This window comes from Eptesicus fuscus, chromosome 4, assembly GCF_027574615.1.
Source record: "Eptesicus fuscus isolate TK198812 chromosome 4, DD_ASM_mEF_20220401, whole genome shotgun sequence".
NCBI lineage: Eukaryota > Metazoa > Chordata > Mammalia > Chiroptera > Vespertilionidae > Eptesicus > Eptesicus fuscus.
In genome coordinates, this window is record NC_072476.1 from 45,046,579 (window position 1) to 45,073,820 (window position 27,242).

The 27,242-nt window shown below is 42.6% G+C and overlaps 2 protein-coding genes across 2 annotated transcripts in view; both read left to right on the forward strand.

Annotated features, from left to right (window-relative positions):
* Nucleotides 1-1,867: 1,867 nt before the first annotated feature.
* Nucleotides 1,868-8,969, forward strand: TICAM2 (TIR domain containing adaptor molecule 2). Its single transcript, XM_008144458.3, has 2 exons — nt 1,868-1,930; nt 8,000-8,969. The coding sequence occupies exon 2, from the start codon at nt 8,055-8,057 to the stop codon at nt 8,757-8,759; it is 705 nt and encodes a 234-aa protein (XP_008142680.2). The 5' UTR covers nt 1,868-1,930; nt 8,000-8,054; the 3' UTR covers nt 8,760-8,969.
* FEM1C (fem-1 homolog C) overlaps nt 1,868-27,242 on the forward strand; it is a 74,530-nt gene continuing 49,155 nt past the window's right edge. The window contains exons 1-2 of the mRNA XM_054714990.1: nt 1,868-1,930; nt 10,387-10,477. The gene's annotated coding sequence lies outside the window, so the exon portion shown is untranslated. The remainder of the gene's footprint in view (nt 1,931-10,386; nt 10,478-27,242) is intronic.

Here is a 27,242-nt window from a genome sequence, read left to right on the forward strand (position 1 = left end):
TTATCTTTCTTTAAAATTTTTTTTTACTGTCCCACTTCATCACTGCTGTGTATGTGCTCCATGTGAGTGACGCAGGTGCTTATGTAGGTGGGTTCCCGCTGTAGGAACGGATCTCCGACGTAACCCGAGGACCTACTGTAATGCAACTATCCCTCACACAAACAGAAGTGCACTCACCTTCTCCTGAAAGCCGCTAGGTGACCACGTTGTGTGCAGTGTTCCTCGGGAGCATGATCCCACAACCTGGCACACTCAGAGCTAAGGCTTCTCTCTGCTTTCCTCAGGAAAGGGGAAGTTGGAGAGGCAGAACTGCCTAAGGACCAAGAAGATAACAGCTCAGCTCTGAGAAGCTCCCTCTCATATTTTTCATCCTCTTTCTCTCGCCTAGCAAATTCCTTCAGTTCCTGGGCATTCCAAGTATCACTTTTCTTAATGACATCTTCTCTGGACCCTACGTTCATTTGCAACTATTGGGTCTCTCCTTTCCTTCTTGGGGAAGTCCCCCCGGCCCCTCCTCGAGCCCTCACTTCCTGGACTCTGAAGCACACTGCAGTCTGGTGTGGTGGCTCCCGTCATTCCGTCACTGCTCCCCACAACCTCCAGGTGCTAAAAGCAGTGGACACCAACCACTGCTCAGAGCACCCTCCTCCCTCAGTTCCAGATACCGATCTGTGCCTGATTTTCCTGCTGCTCCAGGGCCACTCCTCCCTTTCCTCTGCGGGCCCCTCCTCCTCTGGATGTCCGTCTGGCACTGGTTCTGTCTCTGTTCTCTCACCTCACTTTCTGCCTAGTCTCAATTCCTCACAGAATTGAAGTAGTGCCCAACTTTCATCCCCCATGAAGATGTTCTCCTATTTGTGCATTGGACCTATCTGTGTATGTGCCTACTGGACAACTCATCTTCTAGGTTATGGGGTCCCCAAGAGCTAGGCTCTAGGTTGAGTTTCTGGGGACACCTCCTTGCACCACCTAGCAGCATTGGGGCTTTTGCCAGGACCAAGGAACCTATAAATTCCAAGCAGGATTAATTGTTCACACCCGCCTCCACCCCCATTTATCTAGGCCCGTGGTCGGCAAACCTCGGCTCGCGACCCACATGCGGCTCTTGGGCCCCTTGAGTGTGGCTCTTCCACAAAATACCACGGCCTGGGAGAGTCTATTTTGAAGAAGTAGCGTTAGAAGAAGTTTAAGTTTAAAAAATTAGGCTCTCAAAAGAAATTTCAATCATTGTACTGTTGATATTTGGCTCTGTTGACTAATGAGTTTGCCGACCACTGGTCTAGGCGAATGGCAATACCACCAAGTTACAGCAGGCACAGGTTTGGGAGGCATATGTGATTCTTCTTTCTGCCACCCACCCACCTTTGTTACCTACTATAGGTCTTTGTCTCCATGATCACTTCTTTAGGTCAGGACTCTGCTTTCTCCCCTAGGTTATTATTGCACCAGCCTCCCAACTGATTGTTCTGCCTGTCTAAGGCCTTACAGGCTTCTATCCTGTCTAAAACACCCCAACTGAACACCTACCAGGGCTCTCTTTCTGCCAGCATGATCAGATTCAAAGTCCTGAACAGAGTATCATAGGCCCCTTATGCTCTGTAATCCTATTTATCTCTCCATTCTAATCTCTCATCACTACCTTCTTCCCACCCTCATATACGTGGACTCGAGCCATATAAACATCTAGTGCAAAATGATCCTAACAAAAGTTGCCCTCTGGTGCCTGTGTTTTTGCAAATGCTGGTCCCACTGTGTGGAAAACGTCCACCTTTCTCTCTGCCGTGCTAACGCCCATGTTCCCTGCTGCAGGTGTCCTTCCCCAGTGCTTGCGTGGCACCCGTTCTCCTGAGTGAAGCCCCAGTGCAGTGGGTCCTACTCGTCTACTTATCCTGGCTTCACAGCCCCAAAGCCCAGCAGGTGTTGGTACAGAGTAAGTTTTCAACAACACTTATCCTACCTAATAATAGACAAATATGCAAATTGACCATACCTTCGCTATGCCCACGATTGGTCAGGAGGCACGAGGGGCGGGACTCGGGGTGGCCAGGGTGGCCTATTGGGCCAGCGGGACGCTGAGCTCGCGTTGCCAGCGGCGGCATGAGCTCAGCATCTACGCCATGGCTGTGCTGCGGCACAGAAGGGGCCGGGGCCTCTGGGGCAGCAAGCTCATGTGCCGCCGCAGACCATCAAAAGCTGGGGAGCTGGGTGCCTGTCCGTTCTGGCACCAAGCCTTTCAGAAGCCTCCGCCATGCCGGAGGCTTCTGAAAGGCCTGGTGCACCAGCGGACAGGCACCCAGCTCCCCCGCAATCGAAAGTGAAAGGGGACCCTACAATCGAAAGCGAAAGGGGACCCCGCAATCGAAAGCGAAAGGGGACCCTACACGTGCATGATTTAATCATGCACTGGGCCTCTAGTTTATTAATAACATCAAAATGTATTAACTGACAAGCAAAGAACCCATTGATTTTGCATGTATTTGCCACAAGATGGAGCTGTTTAGATCGGACAGAAAATGTAAAGGCTGAAGGATTCAAGTCTAGTCCTAGATGCATTAATTTTAAATGTGTTAAATTTCAGAGGCTGTGATTTGAACACAAAAACTTTTTTTCTGTGGTAAATACATGGACAGATTTGAAAATTGTATATGTTCATGTATTTTATTATCAAATTATTAATGATTATTATTTTATTTATTGTTTGGGAGCCTCTCTTCCCAAGTGGTCATAATGTTTTAAAAATGCAAACATTAACTCTTAATTTTAGGGCAACAAACTTTTAAAGAAGGTGGTATTAGGGTTCTCCAAAGAAACATGACTAATAGGTTAGAGGAGGGAGAGAGGGGAGAGATGGAGGGAGGAAGGGAGATTTATTTTAGGAATTGGCTCACATGATTGTGGGGACTGGCAAAATCCACTTCCTTTTTCTCCCTTAATAATTTCATATAACCTTTAGATTTTAAATGCCAAATAACCACCTCCTGGCTGGACCTCTCCCCTAAACCCAGACTATATGCTGTGCTTACTCGACATCATTAGCAAGTCTTGCCATACATTATGACTGTGCATATCAATCATATTGAATTACACCAGGAGGTACATAATGTCTAGTTGTCATCAGTAAGATTGATCATTTGGATTAGGGTGATGAATCTGTTATATCTTTGAATGTTTTTGTTATGATCATTGAGTTTTCTGTTTCAGATGCATTGATTTTCATTTTATTGGTTGTCTTTTAAAAGAAATCTTCATAGCTATATCTTTTTCTCAAATTGCTTTATTGGGGTGGAGGGTGTCTTTTTTTCCTTTCCATATTCTGTGATTTTTTTCAAGTCTTTCCACCATGTTTAACTGATATGGTTTTTATTTCATATTTACTTCACTCTTTGCTGTTTCTATTTTTTCCTCAATTTGTCTATAGCTTCCCTTTCCATCTAATTCTGTTAATCTCTTTTTTTAAAAAATATATTTTATTGATTTTTTTACAGAGAGGAAGGGAGAGGGATAGAGAGTTAGAAACATCGATGAGAGAGAAACATCGATCAGTTGCCTCCTGCACACTCCCTACTGGGTATGTGCCCGCAACCAAGGTACATGCCCTTGACCGGAATCGAACCCGGGACCCTTGAGTCCGCAGGCCTACGCTCCATCCACTGAGCCAAACCAGCTAGGGCTGTTAATCTCATTTTTAATGTTTTTGTTTTATGGGTTGCCCTAGGGTTATAGGGTATCTGGAGCAACTTTTGTTAGGATCATTTTGCACTAGGTGTTTATATGAGGGTGGGAAGAAGGTAGTGATGAGAGATTAGAATGGAGAGATAAATAGGATTACAGAGCATAAGGGGCCTATGATACTATGTTCAGGACTTTGAATCTGATCATGCTGGCAGAAAGAGAGCCCCTGGTAGGTGTTTTAGACAGGTTAAAATAGTTGCAGTAAGGAGACGAGGCTAGAAGCCTGTAAGGCCTTAGACAGGCAGAACAATCAGTTGGGAGGCTGGTGCAATAATAACCTAGGGAGAAAGCAGAGTCCTGACCTAAATATTCTCTTTTGTGTCTCCTAGAGCATATTACTCCAAGTGCTTGTCTATAATGTAAGAAGCATGCATCCAGGGTAAACCATGCTGCTTTCTTCATTGAGAATGTCTTACTATGAAAAAAAGTCAGCAGAATTAAACAGTATATTTAACTGATGTGGTTGATGGACACTCTGGCACAGTCTCCTTATCTTGACATAGGCTGGCACCAAAAAGTTCAGAGACTAGCAACTTGTCCATGCACTACACTTTGAGTTGCACTGCCCCAGAGCATAAGCGTTTGTTGTGTAAATTTTTCTTTAGCTTTTGTTACGTATGTAATAACAGTAACAGCTGCTAAAATTTTGGGTGCATTGTTCTAAGCCATTTTGATCTTCATAGGTACTATAATTATATACTAAAAACCCTACATGTAGGTACTACAATTATTACCATTTTACATATGGTGAAATCAAAGCACAAAGGTATTTGGTGACTTGTACAAAGTTTCCCAGTTTTTTTAATAGCAGAGCTGGGATTTACATCCAGACAGTCTGATTCCAGAGCCTTAAGGAAAATGGAATTTTTTATTGGTCTTTTGCATGCTATGATTCTTCTTTATATTCTTTTTTTATTTCCTGTAATGCTTTTGCATATTTGGCAAGATGTCCTTTCCATCTTACTCCTATTTAATATGGGGGTTCTATTGGAACCCCTTTAGCCTAGGTATGAAGTGGGTACCCTGTGGACCTTCATTCCCTCTTATCTCAGACCTGTGCTGATCTTTCCTTCAGAACCTCAGTGGCAGGCTTCATTCGGATGAATTATATTTTTCCACATTTCGCTTGCTTAAGGGGATGTGATTAGCTCTGTTGGGCTGTGGTCAGTAGTGATTGGTGGCTTCTATGGCCTTAGATCTTTGCTGGGGCAAGGGAAGGGAGGTGGGGGTGTCATTGTATCAAGTTAAAAACAGACAAACAAAAAAGGTTCAATCTCATAGAGAGCAATTTGGCCAAATCTATCGTTATCACAAGTGCATTTGTTATTTGATATATAAATCCCATTTTGGTAGGATTATTCTGCAGATGAACTTGCACACATATGAAATGACTTTTGCCCAAAGTTATTCATTGAAGCATTGTTCATGATAGTGGTAGACTGGAAACAACTCACACGTGCAGGAACAGGGGACAGTTATAGTATATCCACGTGCTGCCAGATTGTGTCATTGTGAGGAAGAGTGAGGAAGTTCTCTATGTGCTGATGTGGAAAGCTCTGAGGTCGTAGCGTTAATGGGAAAAGCAATCTGCTATATACTGGTGTTTGGCTGTGTGTGTGTGTGTGTGTGTGTGTGTGTGTGTAAATGAGCATTCACATATATATGTATATATAATACTTCTTTTATAAAAAGGAAATCAAAGAAAGAATATATATTCATAAAGAAACAGTAGAAGGATATAGGGGAAACTTGTAAAATTGGTCACAGTTGGAGACCATGGGGGTAATAGGATGGATAAGGATGGGAATGAGGCTTTTCAATATAAATGTTTTCAAAGTCATTAGGTGTTTCAACCACTACCTTTCCTAAAAAAGTGAATGCACACAGGATTTTATTCCTGTGAACAGCCGTCTCATGTGCCTCTCCCCAGCGGCCACCTTCACTCTCCTTCCATTTAGCCGAGGGGAAGGAGATGAAACCTAAATGTGTTAGCCCTGGTGCTGACCATTCCTGATGGGTGAGGAGAACTTTAAAGGGAGCTTCCCGGGATTCTTTTTGCGAGCCTTCTCTCTCCCTCCTTTTCCTTCAGCACTCTAAGCCTTCCTTCTGATCTAGTAAAGCCCTTTATCAATGGAGTTAATGGCTCAGAGTGAGCGCACTCAGGTTCTCTCCTTTCTCCCAGCCTTGCGAACCCCAGTGATGAATCTGGACCATCTCCCCGGCTGTGCATCACTGATGGTAGGAAAGGCAGGTTTCAGCACACAGCTTTCCACATCCTTTCCCCTTGGCCATCTCCTTCCTCTCTCCCTCCAAATTAGAAGGTCATAGTGAAGCTTTTCAGACATCGTTATTCACTTTTTTCTGCTTGGGGGTGGATGGGAGTGCTTGGAAGTTGAATAGCACACAGAGGTTTCTGGAGTGTTTTGCTCTTTTTGCTGACTGGTATTTAAGAAAACGAAGGCATAATGTTGTAATTCTTTTTTAAATTTTTAGTTCAAAAGACTTTGTGATCTGGCTTGACATAGCATTTTACCTTAGAAGTTTTTGACATTTTTATGAATATCTTTATTACTTAAGTGCACTTACCTGCAGCAGCTAATGATCAAGACAATGATAGTCAGTTGCTTTAATAAACCACTCAATGAAGAAATGAAGATCATTTTAATTGGCACAATAAACCAATGTCTCTGAATGGTTTAACAGTTATTTTATTGTGCAGGGGAAGCTTCTTTCTGCAACTTTGCATGGTACAACCTGTTTTCATAATGCAGTAACAAAGTCGGCAGTTAATCCTAACCAGTGAAGAAAGTTCAAATTCATTTGTTTTTAAACATATTTTTTTATTTTTTTAAATATATTTCTTTATTGATTTCAGAGAGGAAGGGAGAGGGAGAGATAGAAACATCAATGATGAGAGAGAATCAGCTGCCTCCTGCATGCCTCCCACTGGGGATCAAGCCTGCAACCCGGGCGTGTGCCCTTGGCTGGAATTGAACCTGAGACACCCCAGTCTGCAGATCAATGCTCTATCCACTGAGCCAACCTGGCCAGGGCAAATTGATTTGTTTTTAATTATTTGGAATGTATATATGTATGTAAGTAGCAGTTTAGAATTATTATGCCTAGAATACCTCTTGGTAGTTGGTATAATATATTATGGAGTGAGAACCTGAAGTACAGATATAATAAATGACAGACAGGAGCTGAATTCCTTCACTATTCAGGGGAAGCAGCAAACCCTTTCACGCTTTATAGATATGAGAAAGAAGTTCTAGGTGTTTTTCCCCTATCTTTCTTCCTTCCCATAACAATTTTTCACCATTTTTGCTGAATGGTTTCTTCTAAACCTGAATTACTTTGGTATATGAAGCTGTGTTACTCATGTCATTATCAATGTAATTCTGATTTCTTCCTGAACTCTGGTCTTTGCCCATGAACAATAAATAAAAATGCTCTGGAAAATAAACAGAATGGGCCCATATTTGAAAATATGGAGCCTAAAGTTATATATTCTGAACTTTCTGTTTTTTGATAAAACTATCCCCCTTGTCACTGCCTATTTTGGAGTTACACTAACAATGTTACCAACATTATCTGAACATTTATTTAAATTAGATTCACGTGGAATACTTTTCTTTTATGTCTGATTTAATTCTTCCACTCTGAAATTAGACTCCTATATAATAAAAGCCCAGCGACCAAATGGCAGAATGACCGGTCGACCAGTAGCTATGACATGCACTGACCACCAGAGGGCAGACGTTCAATGCAGTGGAAGTGCCGCTGGGCTGACCGGGATGAGCGGCGCTCGCACAGCAGGCCGATCCCTGCAGGCCACACCCCCACCAGTGCACAAATCCCATGCACCGGGCCTCTAGTAGCCTATCTAATAAAGAGGGAATATGCTAATTGACCGTCACACCCTCACAAAGATGGTGGTGCCCACAGCCAATAAGGAGAAAATATGCTAATTGACTGTCACGCCCTCAAAGATGGTGGCACCCACAGCAATAGAATACCATTTAAAACTTCCAAATGCCTCCTATTATATTTGCCTGACACTCGGTTTAACTTACCTTTGACCACCTGCAGTAGCCCTTGTGAAGCTCACAAAAGACAGTTGATTTTGTTTCCCAATGATCTGTGTGGCATTTCTTCCTTAGGATCTATATATTGCCATCTTTTTGAGCTTTTCATGTTGAATGCACGTTTCTGTTTTCAATGTTTTGATTAAATTTACAATGTTCTTTGTTATTTTTTCTTTTAGAATGAAAAGAAATGCTGAGAAATAAAACTTTTCTCTTCTAACTTGGATATTTATCATGGGTATCGGGAAGTCTAAAATAGATCCCTGCCCTCTTTCTCTCCCTTTGGGTAAAAGCCACAGTGTGGATACAAGTCAGAGACGACATGAGTCGGATTCTAAGAAATCTGACATCTCCCTGCATGATGTTGCTGAGCAGAGCTGCACAACAGAGATGCCAGCGGGAGAGCTGGCGGGAGCTGCGGGCGTGGATGGGATGTCTGAAGAGGAGTCAGAAGAAGAGGTGTTCTTCAAATTTGTGATATTGCACGCAGAGGATGACACAGACGAAGCTCTCAGAGTCCAGGATCTGCTCCAAAATGACTTTGGCATCAAACCTGGAATCATCTTTGCTGAGATGCCATGTGGCAGACAGCATTTACAGAATTTAGATGATGCTGTAAATGGGTCTGCATGGACCATCTTATTGTTGACTGAGAACTTTTTAAGGGATACCTGGTGTAGGTTCCAGTTCTACACGTCCCTAATGAACTCCGTTAACAGGCAGCACAAATACAACTCTGTTATACCCATGCGGCCCCTGAACAACCCCCTCACCCGGGAAAGGACTCCCTTTGCCCTGCGAACCATCAATGCCCTGGAGGAAGAAAGCCGTGGCTTTCCCACACAAGTGGAAAGAATTTTTCAGGAGTCTGTGTATAAGACACAGCAAACTATATGGAAAGAGACAAGAAAAATGGCACAAAGGGAATTCATTGCCTGAGGTGGAACACAGAACACGTGGCTGGCTCTCGACTTATAAAACAAATGATTTATCTTCACTTGAGAAAGTAACTTCCAGGAAAGGTTTAAATAAAAGAGATCCTATTCTTATAGGAATCTAGAGAGCACAAGGGAGATAAATTTCTGCCAGACAATCAAAGAATTGTGGTACTTCTTGAATTTTCAATAAACTCGAGAATGTCAGTTTCAAGATCTTTGCTGTCACAGTTTTCCTAATTCATGAATATGACAAAGGATATTCTCAATTCACAGTCCTTGTGTTGAACCTTGAACAACAACTTGCATGATAGACATTTACAAAATATAACACTTTCATCCTGGCCTATGTGGCTCAGTTGGTGGGAGTGTCATCCAATACACTGTAAGGTTGCAGTTTTGATTCCCGGTCAGGGCACATACCAGGGATCTCCAGTTGGGGTGTAACGGGAGGCAACTGATTGATGTTTCTCTCTCACATCAATGTTTGTTTCTCTCTCTTCCTCCCTCCCTCCCTACCTCCCTCCCTCCATCCCTCTCTCTTCCTTTCTCTGTGAAATCAGTAAGACCATATATCCTCTGGTGAGGATTTAAAAATAACAGTAAATATATGTGTGTGTGTGTGTGTGTGTGTGTGTGTGTGTGTGTGTGTATCACTTAATTTTCTTCTCAAAGGAAACACATAAGAATGGCCCCAAGAGATCTGACGACCCTCCCTCTTGAGACACCTCTCATGAATGTTGTGATAAAGCATCTCCCCTATTGTCACCCAGAAATCTGGTTAGCCAGAATATAACATATGGAATGTTGAGTGCTGATGAACATGAAATCAGAAATAGATGTGAGAATGATGGGGCTTTTCAAAAAAAATCCAGTTAAATGTATTTTTCTTTTTGCTGGAATTTACATATTTGGAGGCAAGTCCCACTACTGATTAGCAGCTCGGTTGATCGTGTGGTGGATAGAGACTCCATGGAGGAGGGTTGCGATGTCCCCTGGAGCCTGAAGCTCCTCATGTTGGTCATTTTCTGTAACCAGGACTTTATCTAGTGTTCCACACTCATAGCAACCCAGAAAGCCCCAACAGACCTGTCCTTTCCCTCACAGCCCTCTGCCCAGCTGAGATTCAGGGAGAATCATCAGGTACAGACCAGGAGGAGTGGGGTGTGAGCCAGGTCATGTTGTAATGTGAAGAGCCCCCAATGGGAGATCAGGAGACCTGGGTCTAGTCCAGTCTCTGCCACTGAGGATGAATGTGACCGTGGGCAAGCTGCTTACCCTCTTTACCTATGAAATAAAAGGACTGGATTGAAGGGTCTCTAAAGGCCTTGGTTCTCTCCCAGAATGTGAACAACTAGGAACCAGAAAAGGGAACAGCAAAAATAGAATTTGGTAATGTGATATATAATATAGTTTCAGGAGGCTTTATGTATATGTTTACAATGAAAGGGGATTCTTAGATGTTTACAGTAGTTTTCATACTGTTCATTATATTTTTATAGTCACATAAAAATTATAATACATGCTTACTCAGATTTTTAAAAATATGTTTTTTATAGGGACCCTCGAGCAAAGACATTCTGCATGATTTTTTCTTTCTCCTTATCCTGCTTCTCCGTGTCTCCTTCTAGTACTGGGGTCTGCTCACATCTTTGTACAGTCCACCTCTTCACCGCCAGGAACCAAAATGTTCCCTGAGGAACATTCACCCATATCTTGCAAGTAAGTCTAGCCTCCGTCTCTACTAGTACTTATTAGAGAGGGGATTGTTTTCATTGTGTGGTGACATTTTCTTAACCTCAAGTTCCTTTCTATCATAGTAGCTTACTAACTCTTCTTTTTCAGTTTTAATAATAAGCATTTTTTTTTTGCCATACTGCTTCCTGTATCTCAAATTTCATAACCAACAAAACATTAATCACCCACTCTTCATAGCACTTGCCAAACTCAGAGCTATTGATGCTGGATGGTTTTTCTTAAATAAATGTTTTTATTCTTTACCCTCGACTAAACTTGATTATTACTAACTCTATTGAAGATTGTGGAAAAGTATTTTCAAAAGAGGCATCAATGTGTACTCCTCTGTAGAGTACCAGACACAATGTCTCACTCCATTTGGAGCTCAATATAGTTTTTTATGATGAAAAATGCTAAGTACCAAATAACTGTATATGTTGAACCTAATAGTTTTAACAAGAGATTATCAAAATAGCTGGTTGGTGTGGCTCAGTGTTTGAGCATTGACCTATGAACCAGGAGTTCACCAGTTTGATTCTCGGTCAGGGCATATGCCTGGATTGTCGGCGTGATCCCCAGTAGGAGGTGTGCAGGAGGCAGCTGGTCAATGTTTCTCTCTCATTGATGTTTCTATCTCTCTATCCTTCTCACTCTAAAATTAATAAGAACATTTTTTAAAGAAAATTATCAAAATAGCTAAAATAAGGATGAAAAGAGGTAAAGGTGTGGGCTAGGTCATGTGTTTGTGTGCCTATACATACGTACACATACATAGATTTAGATTTACACACATACCCATGGGGAAATGCTGGAGAATTGTGCCACATGCTGGAGAGCTTCCACTCTGAGTACTCTGGGCCTATTGCCCACCCTGGAGCTTCACAGAAGAATCTGAATTGTGCCTCATGTGTCAGTTGGGAATCTTTCAGCTGTCAGAAACAAAACCCAATGCACATGACCTACCCCGTAAGGTAAACTTATCATCTACCTTAATAAGAGGTCCCCTAACATATGGTGCCTCAAAGGTGTCATTAAAACCCAGCTTCTTACATATAGTATAATATTGCACCTTAAAAAGGAATAAAATTCTGATACGTGCTACAACATAGATACAACCTGGAAAACACTATGTTAAGTGAAAAAAAGCCAGACACAAAAGGACAAATATTGTATGTACTTAATATAGGCAAATTCATCGAGACAGAAGAATAGTGGTGACCAGGAGCTGGGGGAGGGAAGAATAGAAAGTCATGTTTAATGGGTACAGAGTTTTTTGGGGGGGATGATGAAGAAGTTCTGGAAGTGGATAGTGGTGATGGTTGCACAACATTGTGAATGTACTTAATGCCACTGAACTGAATGGTTAAAATGGTAAATTTTATGTGTATTTTACCACAATAGTTTTAAAACCCCAGGTTCTTTCCATATCTTTGCTCAGTCATCCGCAGTGTTGCAGTCAAGCTTCCCTCAGTTGTACCATGATTGTTCCATTGTCAGGCACAATATACAGACACAACACTGTCTAGCCTATTACGATGATGGGAGGGATCCACCCAAGTAAGGAAGAATATTTCATCACTGCTATATTGAAAATTTTTATACATGGCGTGATAATTTGAGTTGATTTTATTATTTTAAAATTCTCTCCACCTGCAGCCAAATGGATTCCTCTCACCACCACCCTGCCCCGTCCCTTCCAACGCCACTGCTGTGGAGTCAGCCCATCTGGGTTTGAATCTCACCCTGTCCTCTATAAAATGTGATCTTAATTAAGATACCTAGCCTTTCTGAGTCTCAGAGTCTTTATCAAAAAATAAAGATATTGCCTCCCTAGTAAGGTTATTTTGCAGATTAAGTAATACATGGGAAGCATTCAAATAGTGCCTTACACATAGCTACTATGCCAGTTCTATGCTACTAGAACTATTCCTGTTGCCTATGCACATTTAATCTGCTCCATGGTAATGCCGATGGTCTTGATCCAGCATCTAGAAGAGTTCAGAAATCTGGAGAAGGTGCTGTGCATAAATTAAATAAGAGTCCAGAGACGAAACATAATTTTGGAAGGCATTATGGGGAGTCAGACGAGACTTAGCTAAAGGAACTAAGTTCTCTTTGTCTCAGGACCCCTTGCTTTTTATTAACACAATTTGTCCTAAGGCAAGGTGGAGATATACACATCAAAGTGTAGGGTTAGGTACAGAATCCATTGTCAGATTATCAGGTTTGGGAGAAACTGCCTTCGGCTGTTCAGGTGTTTGGCCAGTAGGAGGCAATAACATGTAGATTAAGATGCCCTGAGCTGTCTTGGCAGCAAGCAATCAATTTATGTATCCTTTTCAGGTTTGGGGAAATGCCCTCTGCCATCTCCAACAGGCGATAACATATGTGACTCAGCCCTTGTTGAGTCCCCAAATTCCATCAACCTTTTGATGAAACTCTTGCATTTATGACATGCTGGAACTGGCTTCTGGCACATGGGATGGGGGAAAGGGCAAATATGAGTTTATAACCACTTATACCTCAATTCTTGCAACTCTTGCTACTTGCAGGAAATAGAGTTTTAATAGAGAAAGAAAGATGCAGGGCCTTGTTTTTAGGTGCAGTACCCATCCCAGCACTGAAACTTGAGAGAAGCCTCCTGAACAGCAAGAGATGTAGGAGCTGTTGTGGTAGGAGGGAGCCTAGGCCACAAGGATGAAAGAACATTGCTGAGACTGTGACAAGTTAGGGAAGTGGGGCCATAAACTAGGAAAGCAGGGGGGTGGAAGTCCAGGAGTGCCAGCTCTGAAGAACTTCATGCAAATAGCCCAGATGCGGATGCCTCTGCTGTTCATTGCTTCTCACACTCAGAAGCAGCGGACACATGGAGCGTGCTGCTGAGTTGGGGTGTGAAGGCCTCATTTAACTCAATTATTTTCTGGGGCTGAGCAACACCTAGATAATTTTGCCTCATTTGGGAACACAGGTTTGATGAAGTAGTTAGACTATTCATTCTTAGGGTGGGCAAAGGGGGTAGTGAGAAAAGAACTCAGGCACTGTGCTCCTTCCTGACCTAACTGGATTTCTACCCTGAATTCAAGTTGCTTGCTGGGCTTAATCCCTTCCATTGAAAGTCATGGCTGTTTTCCATTTCATTCTGTTGTTCTTCACCTTGCAGACCCTAAAGTATGAGTTGGGCCTGGGGGTGGACCCAAAACCTCCTATGTAGGCCTGAGGCTTCAATGCATGGGGAGTAACACAGCCAGTTACAGAAGCAGCTTCCCTGGGTCCTCACATTGACTGCAGCTCATTCTTAAACCCCGAAGCTGGCTGTGGTTGTGCGTGTTGTCCCAAAGCCCGAAGAAGTCCAATCACTTCATCTCCAGGTGGTAAATATTAAACTCACATGTAGATGAGGTCTTGTAGAGCAGAGGGGAGAGAAGGCAAAGTGATTTTCATAAACTCATAGGGAAATCTGAGCTGACACCCAAGTTGCTGAGGATTGAGGGTGGCTTAGTATAAATATCTAATTCAGAATTGTCTCAGTCCATGTGCCACACTTCACTGTTGAGTCAGACTGTTTCCTCCTTTAGGTAAAGCCTCTTGACCCATGACTGGGTGGGGCTGGCCGAAGGTTGAGAAGCTGTTGCCATAACTGCATTGCTGGCAAGGGGAGATACAGTGTATTTGCCTTGGGCAGTCAGCCCTGTGCCTTTCCTCCTCATCAGAGTCTTACATTGCCAGGTCTTAATGTCACCCACTGGGTGGGTCACAGAATGTGACCGTACCCTCTGTACATGTGGGAAACTCTAAAGGGCAAGGAGGAAACTTCAGAAAGCTGCCAAGCACCTGAGTAAATGAAACCATAGCATCTGAAAATTGATGTCCTTAAGCCAATGACTAAAAGAATGAGCTAGTACAATGTTGTTGTCCATAAACCTGATTTTTCTTATGAGATTCTAAGTAGAAAAAAATGTATTAGAATTTGAACACTTAGTAGCTGGATAAGAATAATAGCCTATCTAATAAAGAGAGAATATGCAAATTGACCGTCACACCATCACAAATATGGCAGCACCCAGTTTCCTCAGCCCCGCCGGAGTCCCCCAGTGCTTTCAGCCCAACCAGGGGGTGGCAGGTGAACAGTGTGGCCAGACCCACCCTCAGCCCCCCAGCCGCCCAGGGCCGCCCGAGGCTCAGGTAACCAGGGCCGACCAAGGCTTGTGCTGCCAGCAGTGGCAGCAGCAGAGGTGTGTTGGGGGCATCGCCTTCCCCTGATCGCCGGGTCACCTCCCACCCTTGAGGGCTCCTGGACTGTGAGAGGGGGCAGGCCAGGCTGAGGGACCCCCTACTCCAGTGCATGAATTTTCATGCACCAGGCCTCTAGTCTATGTATATAAAAGCCTAAGCGACCATCCGACTGTTTGACTGTCCAGCCATTACCTATGACATGCACTGACCACCAGGAGCTGCTGAGCTGCCATGACTTAGCAGCTGCGATTCTCAGGTGACACACCCAGAACCAGAGAGGAGGGAGCCCGATTTCTGGGTGCGTCACCCAAGAACTGCCCTCTCGCAATCGGGACCCCGTGGGGGATGTTGGAGAGATAGTTTTGGCCCGATCCCCACAGACCAGGCCAAGGGACCCCACTGATGCACGAATTCATGCACCAGGCCTCTAGTTTTTATATAAATTTTAATTTTAAGTCATATTTGACAATCTACATTGTCAATTAACACATTAAGTTTGAATTGGAGTAAACAGTATTTGAAAGTTCTATTAATTAATAACTTAGAGCAGGAGTCCTCAAACTTTTTAAACAGGGGGCCAGTTCACTGTCCCTCAGACCATTGGAGGGCCGGACTATAGTTTTAAAAAAATTATGAACAAATTCCTATGCACACTGCACATATCTTATTTTGAAGTAAAAAAACAAAACGGCAAAAACACCCGCATGTGGCCTGTGGGCCATAGTTTGAGGACGCCTGACTTAGAGCATGAACATTATTTGATTAAAAGCTCAATGAGCTAACCTGTGTGTGTGTGTGTGGGAGGGAGGACTAAGAGGGAGGGAAATGGTTGCTCTCTTCTCCTTTGCCAATGCACTGGCTTTCACAACTGTTTACTCCAACATCTATGCTGGTTCACACCTCCCTCCCTTTCTGGCTTCAGCAAGAATTGTTCTGGGGGAAAATAACTCCTTTATTTGGTATAACACTCCTCCCATTCTCTTCAAATAGAGTTAGTTCTGAGTCATTTTACTCTGAGGTGAATAAATAGGAATGCTTTTTATAGCAAATAACAGGAACCTGCATTTAAGCAGTTTCATAATCTAATTAGGAATGTTCCTTCCAGCTACCTACTCAAACAGGTTTAAAACAAGGAAATCTGTACAAACTAGCTCCTCCCAGGGGATTTCCATGGATACACTGGAAAGAACATATAACCAGGTTTACAAAGAGATGTCTTAAGTATATTTATAAATAAAAACACTCACATGAATCTAAAATTCTATTGGGTTAACAGTTGTACAGTTTGGCAAATATACTAAAAACTATAGTATATTGAATTGTACACTTCAAATGGGTAAGTTTTATGACATACAAAATATATCTCAATAACAAATAAACAAACAAACTCCACAAACTGCAACAACAAAGTCCTATAGCAATTTGGAACATAATTTGGCAAGAGCTAGTTATGTTGAAATGGGCATATCTTATGAACCTAGCAATTCCTCCTCCGAATTTGTACCCTAGAGAAACTCTCCCACAGATACCCAAAGAAGCACTCATGAGGAGGATGTGTATTGCAATATTCTTTGTAAGATTAGAAAAACTGGGGAGAAATTGAAATGTCCACCAGTAGGAGAATATAGAAATATATTGTGGTAGGCTCACACAATTGAATACTATAGAGCATTTAAAATAACTAACAAAGCTATATATATATCAACCTGGCTAAATCTGAAAAACACAATGCTAGAGAGGGTGGAGCAAGTTATAGAATAACTTGGGGGGTGTCCCCCAGCCTGGCCTGTGCCCTCTCACAGTGCGGGAGCCTCACAGTCGATTGCCCCAAAGAGGTAGGCCCCGCCCACCCATCCAGGGCTCCTCAATGGATTGCTCCAAAGAGGTAGGCCAGAGCCGGGGGTCCGGCCTCAGCAGTGCATGAGGGGTTGCGGGAACCCCGGCAGAAGTCACGCAGAGCAGCCGTGGGAACCTGCCCCCGCGCACACAGCGTCAAGCCCTGCCCACTCTGGTGATGGATTGTGACGGTGTGATGGCCACCTAGGCTTTTATTAGTATAGGCTAGAGGCCCGGTGCATGAAATTCATGCATGGGGGGGTGTCCCTCAGCCAGCCTGCACCCTCTCCAATCTGGGACCCCTTGGAGGATGCCTGACTGCCTGTGGGATCGGGCCTAAACTGGCATTCGGACATCCCTCTCACAATCCAGGACTGCTGGCTCCTAAACGCTCACCTGCCTGCCTGATTGCCCCTAACCACTTCTGCCTGCCAGCCTGATCTCCCCCTAACCACTCCCCTGCCGGCCTGATTGACACCTAACTGCTCCCCTACCGGCCTGATTTCCCCAAACAGCCCTCCCCTGCTGGCCTGATCATCCCCAACTGCCCTCCCTGCTGGCCTGATTGCCCCCAACTGCCCACCCCTGCTGGCCATCTTGTGGTGACCATCTTGTGGTGGCCATCTTGTGGCGGCTATCTTGTGATGACATGAAGGTGGCCAGCTTGTTGTAGCCATCTTGTGATGATGTTGCAGCGGCCATCTTATGACAATGTTGCACGATGCCACCTAGGCTTTTGTTATATAGGATATGGACAATCGTATACCATTTATATAAAGTTTTAAAATATACAAGACAGCACTATATTTTCAATGGTTACATACATAGGTGATAGTATAACATTTTCCATGCTTTTCTGTATGTTTGAAATAGTTAATAGTCATTTTTTAAGTCAGCACATACTTGAAGTCATGTTAAGTGCTGTAGAATTTTTAAAAATATATATTTTATTGACTTTTTACAGAGAGAAAGGAAGAGGGAGAGAGAGTTAGAAACATTGATGAGAGAGAAACATCGATCAGCTGCCTCCTGCATACCCCCCACTGGGGTATGTACCTTGCCTGCAACCAAGGTACATGCCCTTGACTGGAATCGAACCTGGGACCATTCAGTCCACAGGCCGACGCTCTATTCACTGTGCCAAACCGGTAAGGGCGTGCTGTAGAATTTTAATACACATGCAGTGATTTGAGGAATGAAAAAACGAGGAAGACTCAATAGATGCATAAATTAGAGAAATACATGCTGGTGCTAACTGGTTTCATTTTTTACCACCTAATGTGTTGGTCACTTAATTTACATCATCTCCATGTTTTCACATGATTAGTCTTTTAAAAAAATATATTTATTGATTTTTTACAGAGAGGAAGGGAGAGGGATAGAGAGTTAGAAACATCGATGAGAGAGAAACATCGATCAGCTGCCTGCTGCTCACCTCCTACTGAGGATGTGCCCACAACCAAGGTACATGCCCTTGACCGGAATTGAACCTGGGACCTTTCATTCTGCAGGCCGATGCTCTATCCACTGAGCCAAACTGGTTATGGCTCACATGATTAGTCTTAGTCCCTGGATAATGAAGCTGGAGACATAAGTAATAAGACCAAGATCACAGGCTGGTAGATAGTGGAGTCATTGGAATATCAAGTGATCTGACTCTAAGTCTGGTGCTTCTCAATGAATCTGTCTGCTCTTCCCAGGGTGGAGAATCTTAGGAGAGGTCAGTCAGTAGCATGAGGAGAAGCCATAGCAATTTCTAGGTAAAATCAAGAAATGGCATGGTGAGGTAAAGGTACCCTGTTTCTAGTTTTTGCCTAGATGAATAACTCATGACTGGGAGTCAGGAGATACATGGTCCAACTCCTCTGTGCTCTGTCTAGCTAACTTTTCCAGTCTTCAGTCTTAAGGACTCAAGTTTTGTCCTAAATTTTGCTGAGGACTCCTGATTTGCTTTCTTTATTCACACTAGATGATATGTATGTTAAATGAAACTTGATTTAGAAGGAAGAAGAAAAATGAGTTGGAATTGTGTCTATTTCAGGAAAATTAGTGTTGCAAAGCTTCTGGGTACATATAACTATGTTGTTTATTATGTCTTCAGAACAAAAAAAATCAGCAATGTACAAAACATTGACTAAAGGAAATATAGACATTCACATACACTCTGATCTATGAGTTTCAGTAGGGCTGGTTCTAACAAAAATTATTACTCTTCATGCTTAGATCATGCTACAGGTAAAGTTACTATGACTTAATGCCAAATGTTTTCATAAGAGTGCAGCCTTTGGAGCCACATTATCTGGGTTCAATCCTAGTTTTGTTATTTACCCCTTGGGTAACTTTGGGTCAATTAACTTTCCATGTTTCAGTTGCCTCATTTGTAAAATGGAAATCATAGTAATGACTACCTCTTAAGAGTTGTTGTGAAAAATAAATGAGTTATTACAGGTAAAGTGCTTAAAGCCATAGCTGGTTTAGCTCAGTGGATAGAGTGTCGGTCTGCGGATCAAAGGGTCCCAGGTTTGATTCTGGTCAAGGGCACCTTGGTTGCAGGCTCCTCTCCGGCTGGGCCCTGGTCCAGGCACCTGCAGGAGGCAACCAATCGATGTGTTGCTGTCACATTGATATTTCTCTCTGTCTTTCCCTCTCTTTTCCACTCTTTCTAAAAATCAATGGAAAAATATTCTCAGGTGAGGATTAAAATAATAATAATAGTAATAATAATAATAATAAAGTGCTTAAAGCCAACATGAGTAAGGCATTCTAGGAAGTCACTTTCATCGTGACCTTGCTCATTAATCATGGCCGACTGCTAAGCGATTAGCTAAGTAATTCGATCCCGATCCTTGATAGTTGCCCTATTTTTTTCCTATCAGACCATATGGGTTCACTTTCCTCACATACGTTTTCCTAAAGCCAAAGAACAACCCATCTGCCACTTAAACAGAAACAGATTTATTGCATTTAACTTTAAAAAGAATGTCTGTAAAGATGAGCCGCACTGCCTCCCTCTAGCCAAGGCTAGGTGCCTGATGTAGTCAGTCATCCAGACATTGGAGCAGATCCAAGGGAGAGAACTCAAAGGCTGTGCTCTGAAGATGAGGGGACATAAGCGTTGGTAGTAACCGGTCCTAGGGACTCCAAAACGTTCTTTGCTTCTCTGAGTTTTATGTCAGCTAAAGAACTGGAAGGCTCCAGGCATTCTTTCACTGGTCAGTCTTAAGTGTGTGCTGTGGTGGCTTCTCCATGGCTAGCAAGCAAGGAGAGGAAGGTGAGGGCAGCTGTAGCCCTGATTTCAGTCTCCGGGGAAATTCTGGCATTGGTTAGTACTCTGCGACAGGGTTGGCTCAGGGAGTAGATAATTCAGTCTACCTGACAACTGGGAACTTAGGGGAACAATAGGTCTTGGTTATTATGCTCTGCTGAGATATTTCTCTTGTTCTTCCTTGGACTACCTTATTATTATTCAAGCGATTTTCTGTGGTTACAAAGGCCTACTCAACTTTAAAAAAATTAACGTAGTTCTATTTAATTTTTAAAACAAATAATATATTCAAATGCTTCAAAATTCTAAGGATACAAAGAAGCAATCCAGTTTCCATTCTCAAAGCCCATTAATATTACCAGCTCCTAGGTTGCTCTTCCAGAGATACTCTATGCATATAATCAATAAGACCTATATGTATGTACATATTATACATATATCTATCCATGCTTATCAATCAGTCAATCTCAGAGGTCATTCCATATCAAAACATAAATAGCTTCCTTATTTTGTTCTTGTTGACTGTCAAATATTTCATTGTTTCAATGTGTGATGATTTATTTTAATCAGTCTCTATTGGTGGGCTTTTAGATTGTTTCCAATCTGCTGTTACAATGGTCCTATCTATATATATAAAAGCCTAAGCGACCATCCAACTGTTTGACTGTCCAACTGGTAGCTATGATGCACACTGACCACCAGGGGGCAGATGCTAAATGCAGGAGTTGCCAAGCTACGGTGACTTGGTAGCTGCGATTCTTAGGTGATGCACCCGGAACCAGAAAGGAGGGAGCCTGATTCCAGGGTGTGTCACCCGAGAACTGCCCTCTTGCAATCTGGGACCCCTTGGGGATGTTGGAGAGCTTGTTTCAGCCTGATCCCCACAGGCCAGGCCAAGGGACCCCACCGGTGCATGAATTCATGCACCGGGCCTCTAGAAACAAATAATATGTGTGAAATGTTGCACATGATTATGTCAGTAAGATAAAAGCCTAGTAGTGGACTTGCTGGACTAATGAGCAAGTGTCTATGAAATTTTTATAGATACTGTCAAAATACTCTCCACAAAGTTTGTATCAATATATATTACCACCAACATTATGTAAGAGTGACTGTTTTCCCAGATCTTTTCAAGCATGTTACCAAACTTTTTGATCTTTGCCAATCTAGGAGATAAAAAATAGCATCTCAAAAAAAGTATCTCATCAAAATTTTAATTGGTATATTTTTAAAAGTGAGGTTGAACATCTTTTCATATGTTTGGTGTTCCCTTTTTTTGTGTGAACTATCTGTGTATGCCTTTTGCCCAACTTTTCATATTGAATTGTAGGGGCTTTTTATGTGTGGGATAAATTAGCCACTGACTGAGATTTAAGTTTCAAATATATTTCTCAGTGTAAGTTTTGACTTTACTTACAGTAGTTTTTTTCATATAAACTTTATTTTAAATGTGTAAATTATAGAATTTATCAATTTTTCTTTTATCTGAGTGTGTGTGTGTGTGTGTGTGTGTGTGTGTGGTTGTTGTTGTTGTTGTTAAATCTCACCCAAGGATATTTTTCCATTGATTTTTAGAGAGAGTGGAAGGGAGGGGGAGAGACAGAGAGAGAGAGAGAGAAACATTGATGTGTGATAGACACATCGATTAATTGCCTCCCACATGCACCCCAACCAGGGTCAGGGATTGAGCCTGCAACCAAGGTATGTGCCCTTGACTGGAATCAAACTTGCAATCCATCAGTCTGTGGGCCGACACTGAGCCAAACTGGCTAGGGGCTTATCTGAGTGTTGTTTTTTTCTATCCTTTTTATGCTTAGGAAGTACTTCCTAATGTAAATATTATTAAAAATTACCCTCTGGTTTCTTCTATACCTTTGTGGGTTTATTCACATTACAGTGTTAGACTTCTATGGAATTTATTTTGGTGTAAAGTGAGAAATGTTGATATAATTATTTTTTCCAGTTGCTCTAATACCCTTTTGTTATCATTTATCTTTCTCCAGTACTTCTAAATGCCACCTTTATCATCTATTAAACATTCACATATGTATTTTAGTCCTGTTCCTCGACTCTGTAGTGTTTCATAGTTCCCAATTGTTGTAGTATAGAGCTATTCGTACACCTTCATTCAAAGTCTTTTCATTGAGCACACACTATGCATCATACATTGTGATATAAATAAGAGGCTGAAGATTTAAAGAAGACACTGACCCTGCTCTCAATGAGTGTTCAGATATATGAAAGACACAAGTAAAGTAAAAGTATGGCCACAGTAATGACCTGTATTGGGTACTGTGAAAGATGGAGGAAGAACATTTGAGCTCTGAACAACCATCTAGAAATTTTTGTTTGTTTTAAATTCCTTCATCTTTTTCACTAGGCCCCCAACCACCCTCCCCTTTTACAGTTGTTGGCCTCTTATCTGTGTCTGTATCTGTTTCTATTTCATTTGTTAGTTTATTTTGTTCTTTAGATTTCATATGGTACTTGTCTTTCTCTGGCTTATTTCACTTACCACAATACTCTCCAGGTCCATCCATGCTGTAGCAAAAGGTAAGATTTTCTTCTTTTTATGGCTGAGTAGTATTCCAAAGAGGCCCATACCAAGACACATCATAATTAAAATGGCAAAGGTTAAAGACAAAGATGGGATCTTAAAAGCAGCAAAAGAGCCCTGGCTTAGTTGGTTGGGTGTCATCCCAGGCACCAAAAGGTTGCCTGTTCAATTCCTGGTCGGGTATATGCCCAGGTTATGGGCTCAATCCCCAGTGGGGGATGTGCAGGAGGCAGCTGATGAATGTTGTGATCTCACATCAATGTTTGTCTCCTTTCCTCTCTCTCTAAAAATCAATAAACTATTCTTTGAGTGGGGGAGGGAGCAGCAAGAAAAAGAGAGTTAGTTACTTACAAGAGAGTTACCATAAGACTGACAGCTTATTTCTCAACACAAGCATTTCAGGCTAGAAAGGATTGGCACGAAATGATGAAAAGCAAGGGCCTACAAATAAGATTACTCTGCCCAGCAAAGCTATTATTTAAAACTAGAGGCCCAGTGCACGAATTGGCCACCAGGACAGGTCGGTCAGCTGAGTGGCGCTCTTGCTGTGGGAGTGCACTGACCACCAGGGGGCAACTCCTGCATTAAGTCTCTGATCCCTGGTGGTCAGTGTGCATCATAGTGACCAGTCGTTCTGGTCATTCTGGTCGTTCCGTTTATTTGGTTGTTCGGTCGCTTAGGCTTTTATATATATATAGCTAAAAGGAGAAACAAAGAGCTTCCCAGGTAGGAAAAAGCTAAAAGAGTTTGTTACCATCAAACCAGTATTACAAGAAATGTTAAAGGGTCTTCTTTAAGAAGAAGGAGAAAGAGAAGAAAAAGAAGAGATCAGAGGAACATAGTTAAAAGAATAAAATGGCAATAAATATGTACCTATCAATAATTAACTTTAACTTTAAATGGCTTAAATGATCCAATCAAAAGACACAGGGTAACTGAATGGATAAAAAAACAATATCCATATATAAGCTATTTACAGGAGACTCACTTCAGAATGAAACATAGACTAAAAGTAAAGTGATGGAAAAGGATACTTCATGCAAATGGAAAGAAAGAAAAGGGCCCTGGCTGATGTGGCTCAATTGGTTGTAGTTTCATCCTGTACATCTAAAGATGGTGAGTTCAATTCCTGGTCAGGGTACATAACCAGGTTGCGGGTTTGATCCCAGGTCGGGGTGCATATGGGAGGCAAATGTTCAATATTTCTCTCTCCAATCCATGTCTTACTCTTTCTCTCCCTCCCTTCCTCTCTCTAAAATTAAATTTTAAAATGGGCTGTTGTCAAGCCTGATTCCTATTGTTTTAAAAAAGAAAAACTGGGATAGCAATACTTATATCTGACAAAATAGACTTTAAAAACAAAGGCTATAGTAAGAGACAAAGAAGGATACCACATAATGATAAAGGGAGCAACCAAATAAGAGGATATATATAATCCTTGTAAATATTTATGCACCCAACATAGAAGTACCTAAATATGTAAAGCAAATCTTGATGGATATAAAGGGAGAGATCAACAGTAATACAGTTATAGTCAGGGATTTTAACACTCGGTTAACATCAATGGATAGATGTTCCATACAGAAAATCAATAAGGGAATGGTGGCCTTAAATGATTCACTAGATCAGATGGATTTAATTGATATCTTCAGAGCATTTCACCCAAAAGCAGAAGAATATACATTCTTTTCAAGTGCACATGGAACATTTTCTAGGATAGACTACATGTTAGGACATAAAACAAGTCTCAGTAAGTTTAAAAAGATTGAAATCATATCAAGCATCTTCTATGACCACAATGGTATGAAATTAGAAATCAATCACAAGAAAAAAAACCTGAAAAACACACACAGACATGGAGGCTGAATAACATGTTACTAAGTAATGAATGGGTTAATGAGATCAAGGAAGAAATAAAAAGATACTTTGAAACAAATGAAAATGAGAATAAACAACCCAAAATCTATGGGACACAGTGAGAGCAGTCCTAAGAAGGACATTTATAGCATTACAGGTCTATTTGAGAAACAAGAAAAATCTCAAATAAACAGTTTAACTTTACACTTAAAGGAACTTAAAAAAGAAAAACAAACAGAGCCAAAAGTGAGTAGAAGGAAGGAAATAAAGATCAGAGCAGAAATAAACAAAATACAGTCTAAAAAGAAAAACATAATGTTCTGTGAGATGATTTGTGTCTAGTAGGAGAATAACATGGCCTAATTGTGAGGGTAAGGCAAGCTTCTGAATGTCAGGGACTGTCATATTTGTGTTTTTTTTCTCAATGCAAAGTGCAACACTATAAGATGCACACATTATTTTCTATATGTAATGCTGTGTTTTGAAATTCACATGAAAAACAAAAATATTTTAGAATATAGTTTTTCACTGAAGAAAATGGTTTTAATATAAAGGGAGAGAAATTCTGTTGTTCCTTTTAATGGTTAACATTATGGAAATTTTATAATTCTCTTTGGCTGATTTAAGGAAGTTAGACTGGGAGTACCCCAACAATAGCAGGAACATATTTCCTCAGAAGGGTGTGTCTCAGACTGGCCATATCTTTCATCCTGGTATGAAAGAAGAAAAAAAGGTGTTGCTCAGTGGTTGAATGTTGACCTGTGAACCAGGAGTTCCTGGTTCGATTCTGGGTCAGAGAATATATCCGGGCTCTGAGCTCAATCCTCAGTAGGGGATTTACAGAAGGCAGCCAATCAATGATTCTCTCTTATCAATGACTAGAGGCTCAGTGCATGAAAATTCATGCACTTGGGGGGTCCCTCAGCCCAGCCTGCACCCTCTCACAGTTCAGGATCCCTCAGGGGATGTCCACCTGCCAGCTTAGGCCCACTCCCCGGGGGATCAGGCCTAAACTGGCAGTTAGACATCCCTCTCGAAGTCCGGGAGCAGGAAGCAGGCCTAAGCCTTCAGTGGGACATCCTTAGCACTGCCACAGAGGCAGGAGAGGCTCCTGCCACCACTGCTGCACTCGGAGCTCGCAGCCATCAGCCCAGCTTGTGGTTGAGCAGAGCTCCCCCTGTGGGAGCGCAGTGACCACCAGGGGGCAGCTCCTGTGTTGAGCATCTGCCCCCTGGTGGTCAGTGCATATCATAGCAACTGTCATTCCCTGTTGTTCCGCCATTAGGGTCAATTTGCATATTATCCTTTTATTATATAGGACTAGCTTTCCCGTTGCAGGAAAAATCCTGCAATAGGATTTCCTGCTGCACTCTACCCCGCCTCCGTTCCTCCCTTGCCGCCCACCTCGCCTTCTCCTCCAGCCTGCCCGCGTTTCCCTTCGGCCCCGGCCCCGCCTCCGCTCCGCCCTTGCCGCCCGCCCCGCCTTCTCCTCCAGCCCGCCCGCATTTCCCTTCGGCCCCAGCCCCGCCTCCGCTCTGCCCTTGTCGCCCGCCTCGCCTTCTCCTCCAGCCCGCCCGTGTTTCCCTTCGGCCCCGGCCCCGCCTCCGCTCCGCCCTTGCCGCCCGCCCCGCCTTCTCCTCCAGCCCGCCCGCGTTTCCCTTTGGCCCTGGCCCCGCCTCCGCCCCGCCCTTGCCGCCCGCCCCGCCTTCTCCTCCAGCCCGCCCGCGTTTCGCTTCGGCCCTGGCCCCGCCTCCGCTCCACCCTTGTCGCCCGCCCCGCCTTCTCCTCCAGCCCGCCCGCGTTTCGCTTCGCCCCTGGCCCCGCCTCCGCTCCGCCTTTGTTGCCCGCCTCACCTTCTCCTCCAGCCCGCCCGCGTTTCCCTTTGCCCCCCCGGCCCCGCCTCCGCCCCGCCCTTGTCACCCGCCCCGCCTTCTCCTCCAGCCCGCCCGCGTTTCCCTTTGCCCACGGCCCTGACTTCGCTCCTCCCTTCTCCTCCCCCCGCCCCCCTGGCTTGCTTGCTTCTTCGAAGCTTTACTCCCCTTTGCAGCTCTTGGCTTCTTTTGACACTGTCTTGATATGCAAATTAGCCGCCATCTTTGTTGGGGTAATTTGCATACCCGTCCTGATTGGTTGGTGGGCATGGCTTGGCTGGTGGGCGTGACTTAGGTGTAGCAAAGGTGCGGTCAATTTGCATATTTGTCTATTATTAGATTAGATTATATAGGATGCTACTATCTCTTCCTCTCCCTCTCTGTAATAAATAATATATATATATTTCTAAAAAAGGAGTTTCTACTTTATGTTTTATTCAGCCACACTTATTATTATTATTATTTGGCAATAAATACCAATAATCATTCTTAGTTTAAAAAAAATAATTTGACTATTCCTGGTTTCTCTTTTTATCTATTCTTGTTTACATTTAACAAAAGATTACAAAGGATCATGGTAATAACTTGTTAATCAATGTACAGAGAATGATATTATAAGTCATATATGAGCTTCAGTTGATGTGTTTCAGTTCTAGAAATAGTGTAATGCCATGTGGCTAGTTGCACACTAATAATAAACCATCAAGGTTAGGAATAATGATAAAAGCTACAATTAGATTCTGGATTACAAGTTGTACAATATATCATGTAAGAAAAGGTCAAGGAAACAATGAAAGCATTTTAGTAAATATTATTTTTTCAATGTTTCATAAATGATAGTACTTGGATAATAAAGTGACCCAAAATAGGCACCAAATTCTCTCTCTCACACACAACACTCCTAATATATGTGCTTTTAACTTAGACAGGATCTTACTTCTTATTTCATTCATTCATTCATTCATTTCACCCACCTACCCCTGCCCTCCTCTCCTTTGGTAACCATCAACTTGTTCTCTATATCTATGGGTCTGTTTTTATTTTGTTTCATTCATTTGCTTTGTTTTTTATAATCCACATATATGTGAGATCATGCAGTATTTGTCTTTCTCTGTCTAATTTCCTTTAGCA